This window comes from Cyprinodon tularosa, unplaced genomic scaffold (genome assembly GCF_016077235.1).
Source record: "Cyprinodon tularosa strain WSP-4 unplaced genomic scaffold, ASM1607723v1 ctg85, whole genome shotgun sequence".
NCBI classification, from domain to species: domain Eukaryota; kingdom Metazoa; phylum Chordata; class Actinopteri; order Cyprinodontiformes; family Cyprinodontidae; genus Cyprinodon; species Cyprinodon tularosa.
This window is the reverse complement of record NW_024039618.1, coordinates 907,067-919,605: the sequence shown is the minus strand read 5'-3', so window position 1 is coordinate 919,605 and position 12,539 is coordinate 907,067. Positions and strand designations below refer to the sequence as shown.

At 35.8% G+C, this 12,539-nt stretch overlaps 1 protein-coding gene across 3 annotated transcripts; it reads right to left on the bottom strand.

Moving 5' to 3' along the window:
- Nucleotides 1-7,414, bottom strand: si:ch211-161c3.5 (uncharacterized protein C3orf18). Of its 3 annotated transcripts, XM_038272983.1 has the most exons (7): nt 7,252-7,412; nt 7,029-7,175; nt 5,730-6,187; nt 5,594-5,619; nt 4,502-4,631; nt 4,241-4,262; nt 1-1,345 (listed from the first exon to the last, which is right to left on the bottom strand). In XM_038272983.1, the coding sequence occupies exons 3-6, from the start codon at nt 6,000-6,002 to the stop codon at nt 4,257-4,259; spliced, it is 435 nt and encodes a 144-aa protein (XP_038128911.1). In that variant the 5' UTR covers nt 6,003-6,187; nt 7,029-7,175; nt 7,252-7,412; the 3' UTR covers nt 1-1,345; nt 4,241-4,256. The 3 variants fall into 3 exon arrangements, with proteins under 3 accessions (XP_038128911.1, XP_038128910.1, XP_038128912.1); XM_038272982.1 differs by having other exon boundaries at nt 7,029-7,414; XM_038272984.1 differs by lacking the exon at nt 4,241-4,262 and having other exon boundaries at nt 7,029-7,414.
- Between the last annotated feature and the right edge of the window lie 5,125 nt (nt 7,415-12,539).

The window sequence follows — 12,539 nt, the reverse complement described above, 5'->3', positions numbered from 1 at the left end:
TTGGTTTTGCATTGTTTATTACTTGAATATCAGCCATCATTTACTTTATAATTCAATATTTCTCCCTATTTTTGCTGATACATCATTACTTTTATGTATTTCAGCGCTGTTGCCTAAACTGCTGCCTCCTTACCGATTTATTCAATGTTGCATTGACTTTACTTATTCAGCCCTTCTGGACTACCTCTAAAGCGAACCAAGCTCAGGTCATTTTGGGGGGGAAACTTGTGGCCTTTTAAGGCCAGAGGCTTCCGTCAGACCTGCAGGCAGCGTGGATCATAAAATCTTGAAATAACTTTCAAAAAGTACTGCAGTAGTCCACACACACACATCTCATCTCACTGCATTGATATGACCAAAAGTGAATGAGAGTCAGCCTGAAAGGTGCCTTTTAATTTAACTCCAGCTAAGTCAATGTGTTATTTTACACAAGCTGTGTTTGGATATTTACTCTCTATAAGGGGACAATGTGTAGTTTTGTGATCTTATTGCTAGTGAAATAGTTACATACAGTACTTGATCTATTTTTAACTATTGAAAAGTTTGAACTGTAACTTGAGAAATCATCTTTAATGCCTTACCTTTAACACGATGTAATAGTTATGATATTGATATGTCCTCATCCACTTCTTTAATACAACTCACATACCTGTGATATATATTTTGTTATACTTTACTTTGTGATTTGTGTTACTTTGCTTCTGTATCGCTTATCAATAAAGATATCACACTCAGCAGCCTTTGTTATGGATTTGTACATGATTTGTTTTTGTTCTTCATGGTTTCAACATTTTTTAATGTATAGAGATGAAAACGATATTAATCCACTCTCTGGAAAGAAGACAAACAGGGAGGAAAACAGTGAGGATGGCGATACTTCCGGCTTTCAGAGGTGTAAGACCATAAAACCACTATAACACATTCACAAATTCATCATATGACACATAAAAGAAGATGCAGAAACTGACATGCAGAGCAAATTTTCTAACAATGACAGAACAGAGCCTTAAAAACAAGGGTGCCACATTTGGTGTATAATGCAGCAGGATCATAAATGAGCCTTTGCATTTCCCTCACATAGTTATCTTTTTTGCTGTTGATGTGACCAGTGGGATTTTACAAGTTGATGGTGAAAACATTCATCAGAATTCTAGTTTTAAAACATTCTAACTTCCCTTTATTTTTCCACATTAGTGATAGTCTGTGTCTGGTCGCGTGGCCAGCCCCTGTAGGCCGGGATTGATCACTCAGGACAGGGGAGGTGTTAAGCATTGAGAGCTTTGGCAACATCTGTGAAGACCAGACGACTGGGTCGCTGCGTTGTCCCCTGGGAGCTTGTGAGGGTCTGCAGAGGAGAGGGTAGAGGACGTTTATATAGATCTCACACAACATCTGATCTATTTTGTAATTTTAATACAATTTTAGCTTTCTTTATCTGTATTAGCCGTAACAATTGCGGCCACACAAGCAAGTCTTGGTAAAATTACTGATTCGCTGAAAACCTTCAAATAAAACCATCGTCTGTTGCAGCAGCATAATAACACACTTTAAAATGTGTGAAAATTTAACCTTTAATTTCAATATATGCAGGAAGTGTCACGAAGCTTGCTGCACTAATTCCTTTGAATGGAAATCTATTTTTCTATATTTATACTTCTTTTAATTTATACTTGATAGGGATGCACGATATAATCGGCCTCCTTTCGGTATCGGCCTGTATCGGCCTTAAAACTGAATATCGGACATCGGCCACCCCACCGATATTTAACCCGATATTTGATCAGCTTCTGAGTTTCTAAAGTCTAAAAAAAAAAATAATAATATTACTTCTTCTTCTTTCTCAAAAAATTCTTTTTTACAGACTTAAAAACTTCTAAAGACGAGGGAAAAAATATTGATACATTAAAATATCCCAATATCTTCATATGCTGATATATTGCCATTTAAAAACACCATATCAATCTCTTTTACTAATGAAATATTGCTATATGTCATCGTTAAGTTACGAAATCCCCCGAAAATTCACGAAATTTTGCCATATTTTTAAATGTTGATATATTGACGCGGCATCGATCTATTTTACTAACAAAATCTCACAAGAATTTGCAAAATACCACGAGAGTTTGTAACAGAACAATGAAATTTAACGAGATTCTGAAAGTAAAATAGATCGATACCGCGTTTTTAAAAATCAATTTGATATCAGCATATGAAAATATATTTGAGTATATTATTTTTCAAAGTGTCAGAAATGGATAACAAAACTGTTATTTTCAATGACTACTTATTTTTGTCCAGCTTTAACATCAGTATCAATATCGGTTATCGGCTACGTGAGTTTTGAAATATCGGCATATCGGATATCGGCCAAAATCCCAATATCGTGCATCCCTAATACTTGATTGTTTTCTTATCTGAGTTTATAGGCACAATAATTAGAAGTTTTTTCCTTCTACCATGTCTAAATATGGCATGTTAAGCAGGACCCATACTTAAAGGTGAAGTGGAGGACGTTCTTTTTCCGGGTGAATCATTAAAAGTGGTCCCCATAATGTTTTCTCATGGTATCTTTACATAAGGCCCTCCTACATGATCGTCCCCATTTTCACTTACCGGTGGTAAGTCTTACATAGTAGAAAAATTACAGATCTTCTTTTGGAAACTAAGCCTGTGTGAGTGATGCAAAGAGATACTTTTAAACAGTGTGTGCAAGAGGAGAAATGGGCTAGTTCATGCTCTCACACACGTTTAATAGGAGTTCCCTCTCAGGGGCGGGTACCGGGTTGTGCAGGTGCATTTTTTCTTTTTTTAAGTGGAGAGGGTGGGTCTTCTGAAAAAATCCTCAATTATACCTTTAATTTCCCTGCACTTTCAGAGTGCCGGATAGTAAGGAAGGTAAAAATCTTTACAACTCACTTTCAAAGTACTGCTACAGAAAGAGGCACAAAGGGCTCAAGAAAAGACAATTCAGAGATTAAATACATGCATTTTCTGTTTGATATCAGAAATTGTACCATCAAAAATAAGAATGTGAGTTTTCTGAAAAATTAATGGGAATTTAATAGATTTTTCTTTTTGGGAATAAACATGCCTAATGGGTAAGGTGGGATAAAAAAGTGGAATTTGTAAAATATGGTGGATCTCTGATGCTATGGATCTGTTTTTACTTCAAAAGCTCTGTGAATCGTGTTTCGGTGTATGGAACTAGAAGATTTTAGATACAAGTCTCTTTATTTTTTTTCCAGTTAAGTAGAAAAACATTAATCATTTTCAACAAGATATGGATAGAAAGCATCTGCTCAAAACAACACAGTAGGGGTTTGCTTGATATAAATGCTATCTTCAGCCATAGAAATCACTTTTCTTAACCCTAAACCCTTTAGAAAATCTAAAGGTTTAGCCACAGAGAAGCGAGCATAGAAGAGGAACCTGCGCTCTGGAGGATAATCAGAGATTATGCAAGAAGAAATTGTGCTTTTCTGTAAGCGAAGTGGAACAATATAAATTATTAACAGCCAAAAAAGTTATAAAATTTGCTTCACTTTCAGTTTTCTTGCAAACAATATTTCTAAATATTCAATTTGAATAATCTGATAAACTCTTAACTATTTTGAAGCAAATGTTCATTTGGGCTAAAATGTGGAGGAAAAAAAGTTTGTGAAAGACTCACAGCAATCAAAGATTATTTCAGGGTAAAAACATGGATAAAAACCAAGTATTTAAAAAACCAGAACAAAACAGAGTATTCTTAAAATAAAAATTGTGTTTAACTGCTTTTTCAACAAATTTGTTAGGGCACTACAGAGGTAGAAACAAGGTTTGAACTTTGGCAATAATGGCCTGCTTAACATTTACCAATTGCTTCTAGTGAAAATAAATCAACAAATAAAAATAAAATGCATTCTACTTGTACTAGATTTGTTAATAGTGCGTTATTTTGTATAGCTTTTTAATGGTTTTGGCTCTTTTCTACGTGGCTCTTGTAAAATCTCTTGAGTTTAAATGGAGGATGAATAGTGAAAGAAAGGGGAAGGTTACATGGGATAAGTCTTTAACATTATTTCATGTCAGTTAAATTGTTTTAGGTTATATTTAGGTTATATGGCAGAAAATGATTAAAGTAATCTGCCTGCTATTTTTTTTCCCCTTGGTTACTGACACAAGGACAGCATGACTGAACGTAGGGAATAACAGGAAGGTTAGAAGAAGTGGTTGAGAGGACACACAGGTGATACTTTACCATGTTTGCCTTTTTGTCAAAACTTCAAAAAAGGGAATGAAAAAAACAAAAATTAACAACAGAATAACTCATAACAATCTAATTGTAAATTACCAACTACAGAAAAGCATTTAGAAAAGAAAACATTTGTAGATATAACCAGAAAATCCCTTTTAGAGGCTGCAGTCATAATTAAATTTAGCTTCTCATCTAGAGTGTTTGGTTAATATAAACTCAGTGTTTTCTTTCTGAGAAGTAGACTTCTGCTGATGTCCAACCTACCTTGGCATTTTGGCCTACGAGGCTTCCGTCCCTTCCATGATCCAGTAGTTCCTGTTCCAGCAGGTCGTCCCGTTCCTCAGCGGGGTCAAAGTTGTACATGGGCATGAGCTGATGTCTCAGCTTCTCTAACCTGTAACACAAAAGGAGCCCGGTTTGTCTGGAGGTTTCATCCTGTGACAAATTTGTTGTTCCTCCAGTTGATGGAGATGGAAAACTACGTGCAAAACAAGATTTAATTTCATTAAGGAACAGGATTTTATAAAATACCTTTATTCTTGCAGTATTGGAAATGCATTTAATTTAGGATAATTTTGTGTTGATTATTAGATGGGAAAAAGTTGGACACCCCATTTAACATTCAGGTTTTCCAGAAATGTTTACATATTGGTAACACATAGGCTTGTTTATGTCAGCAAATGTGTATGACAGTTAAGGAAAAGGTTTAAAACACCCTACCTTGTCATAGCTGATTTTATTCCTGTTGGATTAAATAAGTAACACACTTATAGAAACTTCTTGTATGCTAAGCTTTACTATTAGTGTTCTCTTACTGAGATGCTGTATTTGGTTTATGCTAGAACATGTCTTCTCTTCAATGCAAGATATAATGTTACAACTTATTTGACCAAAGAACATTACTTTAGAGGTCCTTGTTTGTCTACTTTCTCTCCAACAAAATTTATTCCAGCCTCCATGTTTGTCTTAAAAAGCTGAGGTTCCCTCCTTTCCCAACCCTTTTGAAAGAGTAACTTTTTTATTATTATTTTTACATAAGTATAGTGGTTGTTTTCCTTCATCGGACCTTTAAGCTGTTACTCTCTTCATTTTGAAGGCCTTAAATGGTTCTTCAGATCTCGCCATGGTGTTTAATATCACTGCAGTGCATCAAACCCAATTTTACATATATATCAATTTAGTTTCACATTATCAAGCCCTGACATCATAAATATGATGATCATAACACACATAAGAGCTTAGTGATCAACATTGCATTATAGAATTAAGACAATTTGACAATCAAAGCTGTTAGGATGCTAAACATTTTGCACCTTTTCTAATTTTCTAAAATAAATTTTAATAAATAAATCTTACCGCTTTCGTTTCCGAACATACAGTATCTGTAACAAAAAAGAAAATTAAAATGATTATCAACAATTTTATCGAAATGGAAAGATGCACAACAAAGGGAATCGGGGTATCACAGAAGAAGGCTGAATCAGTTTCTTACTATTGCCACCGCTAAGCCGATGAGGGTGATGATGCCAAAGGGCACCAGCAACATTCCAATACTGGAGCCCTCAATCACCACGTCTGGAACCGCGGTGGCATTGAAGCTGGTCTCGTTTGTTGTTGCTGCTGTCGTTGTTAGGGTAACAGTCATAAATGTTCTTGAGGTGATGTTTTCTCTGGGTCCCAGGCTTGTTGAGACCAAGGGATCCGTGGCGGTTGCTGCAGTTGTGGATAGAAAACTTGACGTTGTCTTGGCAGTATTCACAGCCATGGTCAGGGTGTAGGTTTCCCAAGCAAGCTTTCTTAATCCCCCCCACCACCACCAGCACCACCTTTTTTCTTTTGCTGTGGATTTAAATACGTTCCTTAGGTTTTAATGTGTACCATGGTGAATGCATCTACCCTCCCATTGGTTGGGGTGTGCGGAGGCATCTGTGTTTCTTCCCCCCATAAGAGCTGCAGGAAGACACAAAAGAAAAATTACATTTCGGTTTTATACTCTTTACCTCTTTCTACTGATGATTTTTGCTTGAATGACTTTTAGAAATTCAGATTTACATTCAGCCCTTGGCTACCACATCCCTGCTGCAGTGTTTATTTTTTCTTTTTGGCAGGATGTGGTTAACAAACGTACCGGAGGAATCTGGCGTACATACTTCATAAAGTAAGAGGGATACTAACCACTCTAACTGTAACGTTCACCTCTAGGAAATGTGCTGGCAGCACTTTCAGGCATCGAAATCAACTTACACCCACAGACACACACACACACACATATAACCATGCACACATACACAGTAGTTCCATAAATATCCATTGCATAGCTAAAGCCCATGTGCATCCCACCTAGCGTACTACAAGCTTCCCATGAGGATGAAAAGCTATTTTTCCCCATGATTTACACACATGAAGAGGTTCCTTTTTTCTTTTCTTTTTTTTTTAAGAGCATGCTTTCTTATGGTGTTGTATGGTGACACAGGAAGGCACAGACATATGATCCATTCCTTCCTCCTCATCCTGTCTACTTTTGCTCTTAATGAGGAACATGTGCAACTGAAGCCAACCAATGAAAAACAAAGGCTGGTTTTAGTCGACTGCTGTAGTCCAGTCAATGCTGCCCTGCTCTGCACAAAGACAAGCGACTCTCAGATCTTTGATGGGTTCTTTTCTTGTTCCTCTCATGTATGCTCGTAGATGTTTTTTTTTTAGTTAAGATGCCCTGCATCTGAGCTACTAATCCCACCAACATGAGCAGGTTTTACTTATGAGTCCCCACAGATTAGATATGCATACCTACCTTAACATACAACTTGCATGTTAAGATGTGATCAGCTGCAGTCTGGGGCCACCTTAAGGCAAGAAGCATTCATAGGAAGAGGTAACATTTGTTCCAGTGTCTATGCCGCCTCCTTCTCTTCTCCTTCCACCTTCAGCAATGCAGGTCCTGCATAGGTTGTTTACACTGACACAACAACAATTTTCTCTAAGGCTGAACTTCCCAAATAAAAAGTAACCCTAACCTGATTGCCTCCCCCTTCCAGATCCCCCCTCCCTCCAGTTTTTGAGTCTCCTCCTTGGATTCAATCCCGCTGTCTTGCCTTTTTTTCTTGTATTTCACACAACAGAGGCAGCTCTTGGGATGCTGAAAACAGAAGATCAGTACTGAGAGCTCCCTCCCCCTTCACCCTGCAATTGGTCTAATAGCTTAAAGATCATCAGTGTGGTTGGTTGGCTCTACTGCCCGTTTGGCTTTACAGGGATGAGAATGGGATTTAATGGCTGTGACCACCAGATGCTGTCAGAGCAATGAATGACTGTATCCGGGTGGTAGGTCTAAATAAATTAACCCTATGATGTCTAACCCTTGGTTATATTTACTATCACCATACAGGCATGAAATTAAATAATATTTACCTTTATGTAATTGTATTAGAGATTATATTTATTCAAATTTAAGCAATTGCTTGTTTAAATTTTATGTTTGCAAAAGGAGGACTGTATTGACAAAATTATGTTCACTTTATTCAAATTTTGCAAACCAATCTTTACATTTACTGTAACATAAAGTGCAAAGAATTAAAAAGTTTTTTTTTTAATATGTTTTTCATTAAAACCTTATGCTTTTAGGAGAGTTTGTGCATGTGTCTGTCTGCCTGTGTGCAGGATAACTTGAAAAGTTACAGATGGTTTTGAATAAAATTGTTATCAAATGTGTCTCTCATGCCAAGAAACAATCTGTAAAATGTTGGTGGTGATCTAGATCATAATATTGATACAGCGTTTTCTTTTCATATATATATATATATATATATATATATATATATATATATATATATATATATATATATATATATATATATATATTCTCTAACATCTTGAGATGGAGATACCGGTATTTGGTTTAACAAGCAGTTCCCCACTAAAGCAGAGGGTGGCAGCAGTGAGTATTGACAACCTCAGCATCAAACTCAAAAAGTTTGGAGGTATTTTACTGATGACAAAACACAAAATAAGGGCATGTTGTAGATTTGTTAACAGGATCAGCTGAAAATTTAATGAACAGATTTTTTTGGAAATATTTTACCAGAGGTGTGCCTCATGCCAAGAAACAATTTATCAAAATTTGGAAATGATCCTGATCATGTGTGAGTTTAGCTGGGTGTCACATTTTGCGGCAAAATTTGCTGCTTGACAGAGGTCTGCACTCTCTGAGTGCCTTTCAAATTATTAATTCAACAGACAAAGAAAAAAAACCCATTTCCCTAAATATATTCAATTTCATTGTATTTATTTCTATAGCGCCAATTAACAACACATATCATCTCAAGGCACTTTACTGAGACAATTCAACCAGATCATACAATCAGATTGGTTCAAAGTTTTCTACCTAAAGAAAACAAGTAGATTGCATCGACTCATTGACTTGAAGGCAATCCCTCACACCAAGCAATCATGTAGCGACAGTGGAGAGGAAAAACTCAATTTTAACAGGAAGAAACCTCCAGCAGAACCAGGCTCTGTGTGAGCGGCCATCTGTTGAGGCCAACTGGAGTTCAAGGAGACAGAAGCAGGTTTTACAAAAAGAAGGAGAGAAACAAAAGGCAACTGTCAGTCAGCTCCACAGGCTGCCCCGTCCGAGAAACATATTCTGGACATTTAGTTTGTTGGTTTGATTTTTTCCATCAGAAAGCAGTATTAAAAATTTTTTTAAAATGACATTATTGAGTTGTTGGTTCAAGATAGCCTGCATTATATCATATTGAAAAATAAGTTATTTTTCTATTTGTGGTCAAAACAGGAAGAAATAAAACTTTAGTTCATTCTTTTTATTTAAAAAGTTTAAAAGAAAGAAAATCTTGAGCTGACCAACAGAGGGAAAAGAGAAATCCTTCTCACAAGATTACATTATGGGACATCTGTGATGTTACATTGCGTTAACCATTACCATGTGATATTACATGCCAGATGTGGCACAGCTGCTTTGTGATCCATCTGTCTCATTTAAACAACGCAACAAATAATTTTTCACTCAAGGTGCTTCTAGTCTAAAACCAAATTTGATTTGAATGCAGATATGTTAACTTTGTATCTTTTTGTTAATTTACTTTGTCATAATTATGAGATTAAAAAAAAAAAGTAAAAATTTATTCTTGCTGTTAGCTCTGTTACCATATTGTAGCTTGGAGAAGGCTAAGATATTATATTTCCAAACCTGAAATTATTTAAAATGAAAATGAAGAAACCATGTTTACCTCCTTTTTTAGTTTGGAATGCAATTAAAATAATTGAATATGTATAATATATAGGAAAGAAGTCATTATTTGGAATAACTAAGCTGTCGGTCAGTCAACCTTTATTTACAGAAGAAAGTCTTTCTTCTAATAAATATCTTTAAGGTTGTTCTGGGCAAGACAAGTGGTGTACAAGTAGGGACAAGTGTCTACTTGCCCCCAAATGCATACCTGATTTGGGCTTTTTATCAAAATCCTTTAGGATGCTGAGATAAAATGAAAAAAGAGACTAATGTTTTATAGTCCACGAGATGACTCTCTCTGGATTTTAGAATTTCAGAGCTGATCCATAATAAAGGCTCCTATTAGATGATGAAAAATCAAGCGAGAGAGAGAGAGAGATGGTCTAGACCATACAGCAAAGAAAACATAAGATGATTCCTGAAATCTGGTGCTTAGATTTAGGAATTTTACTACTTTTGTAACATCATTAAAAGATTTATAAAATTCTAGAGAATACTCTACCATACAATGCATATATTTTGCTCAAAAATCACAGACTCAGTAGGATGCAGAACTAACCAAAGGAATTCATTGTTGCATCTACACAGCACTGTTAATTTAACAAAAATAGGCTATATAAAAGAGTTCTGATCATAATGACAGCTTTTATTGTGCATGTGCATTTTTGAGGCACGTGCATAAAATAAAATTGCAGAAAATCCCCCACTATACCTTTGAAGAAAAAAATATTTAACTTTTTGATGCACTTAACACAAACATAAGTGGTGTTTATTTTTTAGAAAGATATTTATAAGTTTTTCTTTGATCTGCATACTTTATGTGTTCTCTTGCCAGTTTGAGTACGGACACTCGAAGCTCACTTGGATTTATTGCAATACATTCTCAACTGGATTTAGCTCCACCATTGACTGGACCGCTCTTATCGTCTGATCATGCTTTGGCCTCTGTATTTCAAGGTCATTGTCCTTCAGTAGAGTGAACCTATACCAACGTAAAATCTTTAACAACTTTTTGTTTCTTTTAGGCAAAGCACATTTAACTCAGCCCAACTTCTCAAAAGCTCTAACCATCTTACCTGCTCTTGCTGAAAGAAAAATACCCCTCACAGCATTTTTTTTTTTACAGTAAATTTCTATATTTAGTCATACCCTATGTTAGTTTTATGCATCATATCAGCTTTTCAGTGTAGGGAAACAAATTCCATAGAAGAAAAAAAATGCACATCATATAGAATTTTTTTAACATTGCCTTTTTACTTTTTGCTGTTCTTACAGTCAGTTTGGTGGTGTAGGACTTATCATTGTCCTGCTGACAGATTACCTGAGCTCAGGGTTTTCTTTCAACTCCTACAGAGTTAAAATTGACGTCTTGAAGACATCTTTGATCAATGTCTTATTTTCCTTTCCCTAAAAAAGAAACTGATGCAGCCCATTGGTCAGGCGCGCTGGAAGCTGTTTCAAGCGAGGGGGGCTGATGGCTGGGTTGGAAAACACATGACGTCATTATGTTGAGGGCTGTGGCTGATGTTTTTAACATAATATTGTAGGCCTACATTTGTCACCAAGAACTGCCATTTAAAATAAATCGGAACAAAGCATGAACATTTTAAATATTATTTCTTCTCTTTTAATAATTCAAAACAAACAACAGCTCCCAATCAACAGGATCAGGAATACTTGAATGAAACATGGCCTAAATATAGCCTAAACTGAGCATTGAACGTCTTGAAAGTCCATTCGACTATGGATATGGGGAATGATTTCATATCTGAAACGAAAAACACACACACAAAAAAAAAAAAACTAATTTCATATTTTATCACTAATTAGCTTAATACAGACATAATATTTAGTGATATGCAGCCTTATTCTAGCGTAGACTTCTTCAGCCACAGGACTACGACAAATAGGCTCAGCATATAGAAATAAATAAGAAATAAATAACGCTAAATAAATGCTCGGTGGCAGTATAGGGGAATTAAAACCATTTCTTACCTCGAAATAGTCAGAAATACGTTTCTGCTGCCTATTGCTAGCCATGCCTAAATGAATGTGAGGTGGCGGAAGCACTTCCGGGGGAGTAGCCTAGTTTTTTATGAAATATTAAAATAATGAATCATTAGTTTATATCTTATACACAGCCCATCATTTTAATCCCATATCAAACACAGTCTTTTAAAAAATAAATACATAAATAATTTCATGTTTTTATTCCACAGCCCCCCACCATGGGGGGCTGATGCTATGACGAGGGAGGCTGCAGCCCCCACAGCACCCCCCTTCCCGTGCCACTGCCATTGGTAGGCATGAACTTGTTTCAGTGATAAATTGAAAGAAGGATTTAAAAAGAAAATGAGACGTTAACAAAAATACTTTGCATAGCATTCATCTCCTGGATTTTCTAATATATTAAAAAAGCCCCAATATTTATTGGATAAGTACATGCTGATTGTATCCATGTTTTGCACAGCATCACATGGTTCCTTAAAACAGGATTATTGTCCACTCAATAAAACTGATGCCCTTTTCAAATATTTACTAACCTTACCAGACACAATCTCACATTGCAGCTTCTTGAGTTACGCCAGCTGCCTCGACTTCTCTGCTCACAGACAGAAAGGAGGCATAAAACAAGCAGGAGCACAAAAGAGGAAATAGGAAACAGGAAAGGAAATGGCACTGATATCCTCCAACTGTACAGATGAAATAACAAAAGTATAGATGAGCTGAACACATGATTAAAAGTGAGCCTACTTGAAACCCTTCATCCATGATTCAACTAAAGCCATTCCTGGATTTCAAAATGAGATAATTTACAATGTATGAAACTTTTGCTTACAATAAATGCCTTGATGCATTGTTCATCATAATAGAAAAATGCAAAAAATAAATGAACTGAATAGAATAAATATTAAAGTACGAACCAGTGAATTTGCCTTCAAAGCACAGAAGTTGTATTTGTAAAATAATATGAAAAATTAACTTTATTGATATTTATTTTGAAAGTTTTAACAAAGATATTTTAATGTTGTGCTCCAGAAGGGATTTTTGTCT

Excerpts from the sequence above, each read along its gene's own strand:
- si:ch211-161c3.5 (XM_038272984.1), bottom strand. The coding sequence starts at position 6,002 with ATGGCTGTGAATACTGCCAAGACAACGTCAAGTTTTCTATCCACAACT. Across the intron at positions 5,620-5,729 it reads TCGGCTTAGCGGTGGCAATA|ATACTGTATGTTCGGAAACG; the intron begins GTAAGAAACTGA and ends TTTTTGTTACAG. Across the intron at positions 1,346-4,501 it reads TCGTAGGCCAAAATGCCAAG|ACCCTCACAAGCTCCCAGGG; the intron begins GTAGGTTGGACA and ends TCTCCTCTGCAG.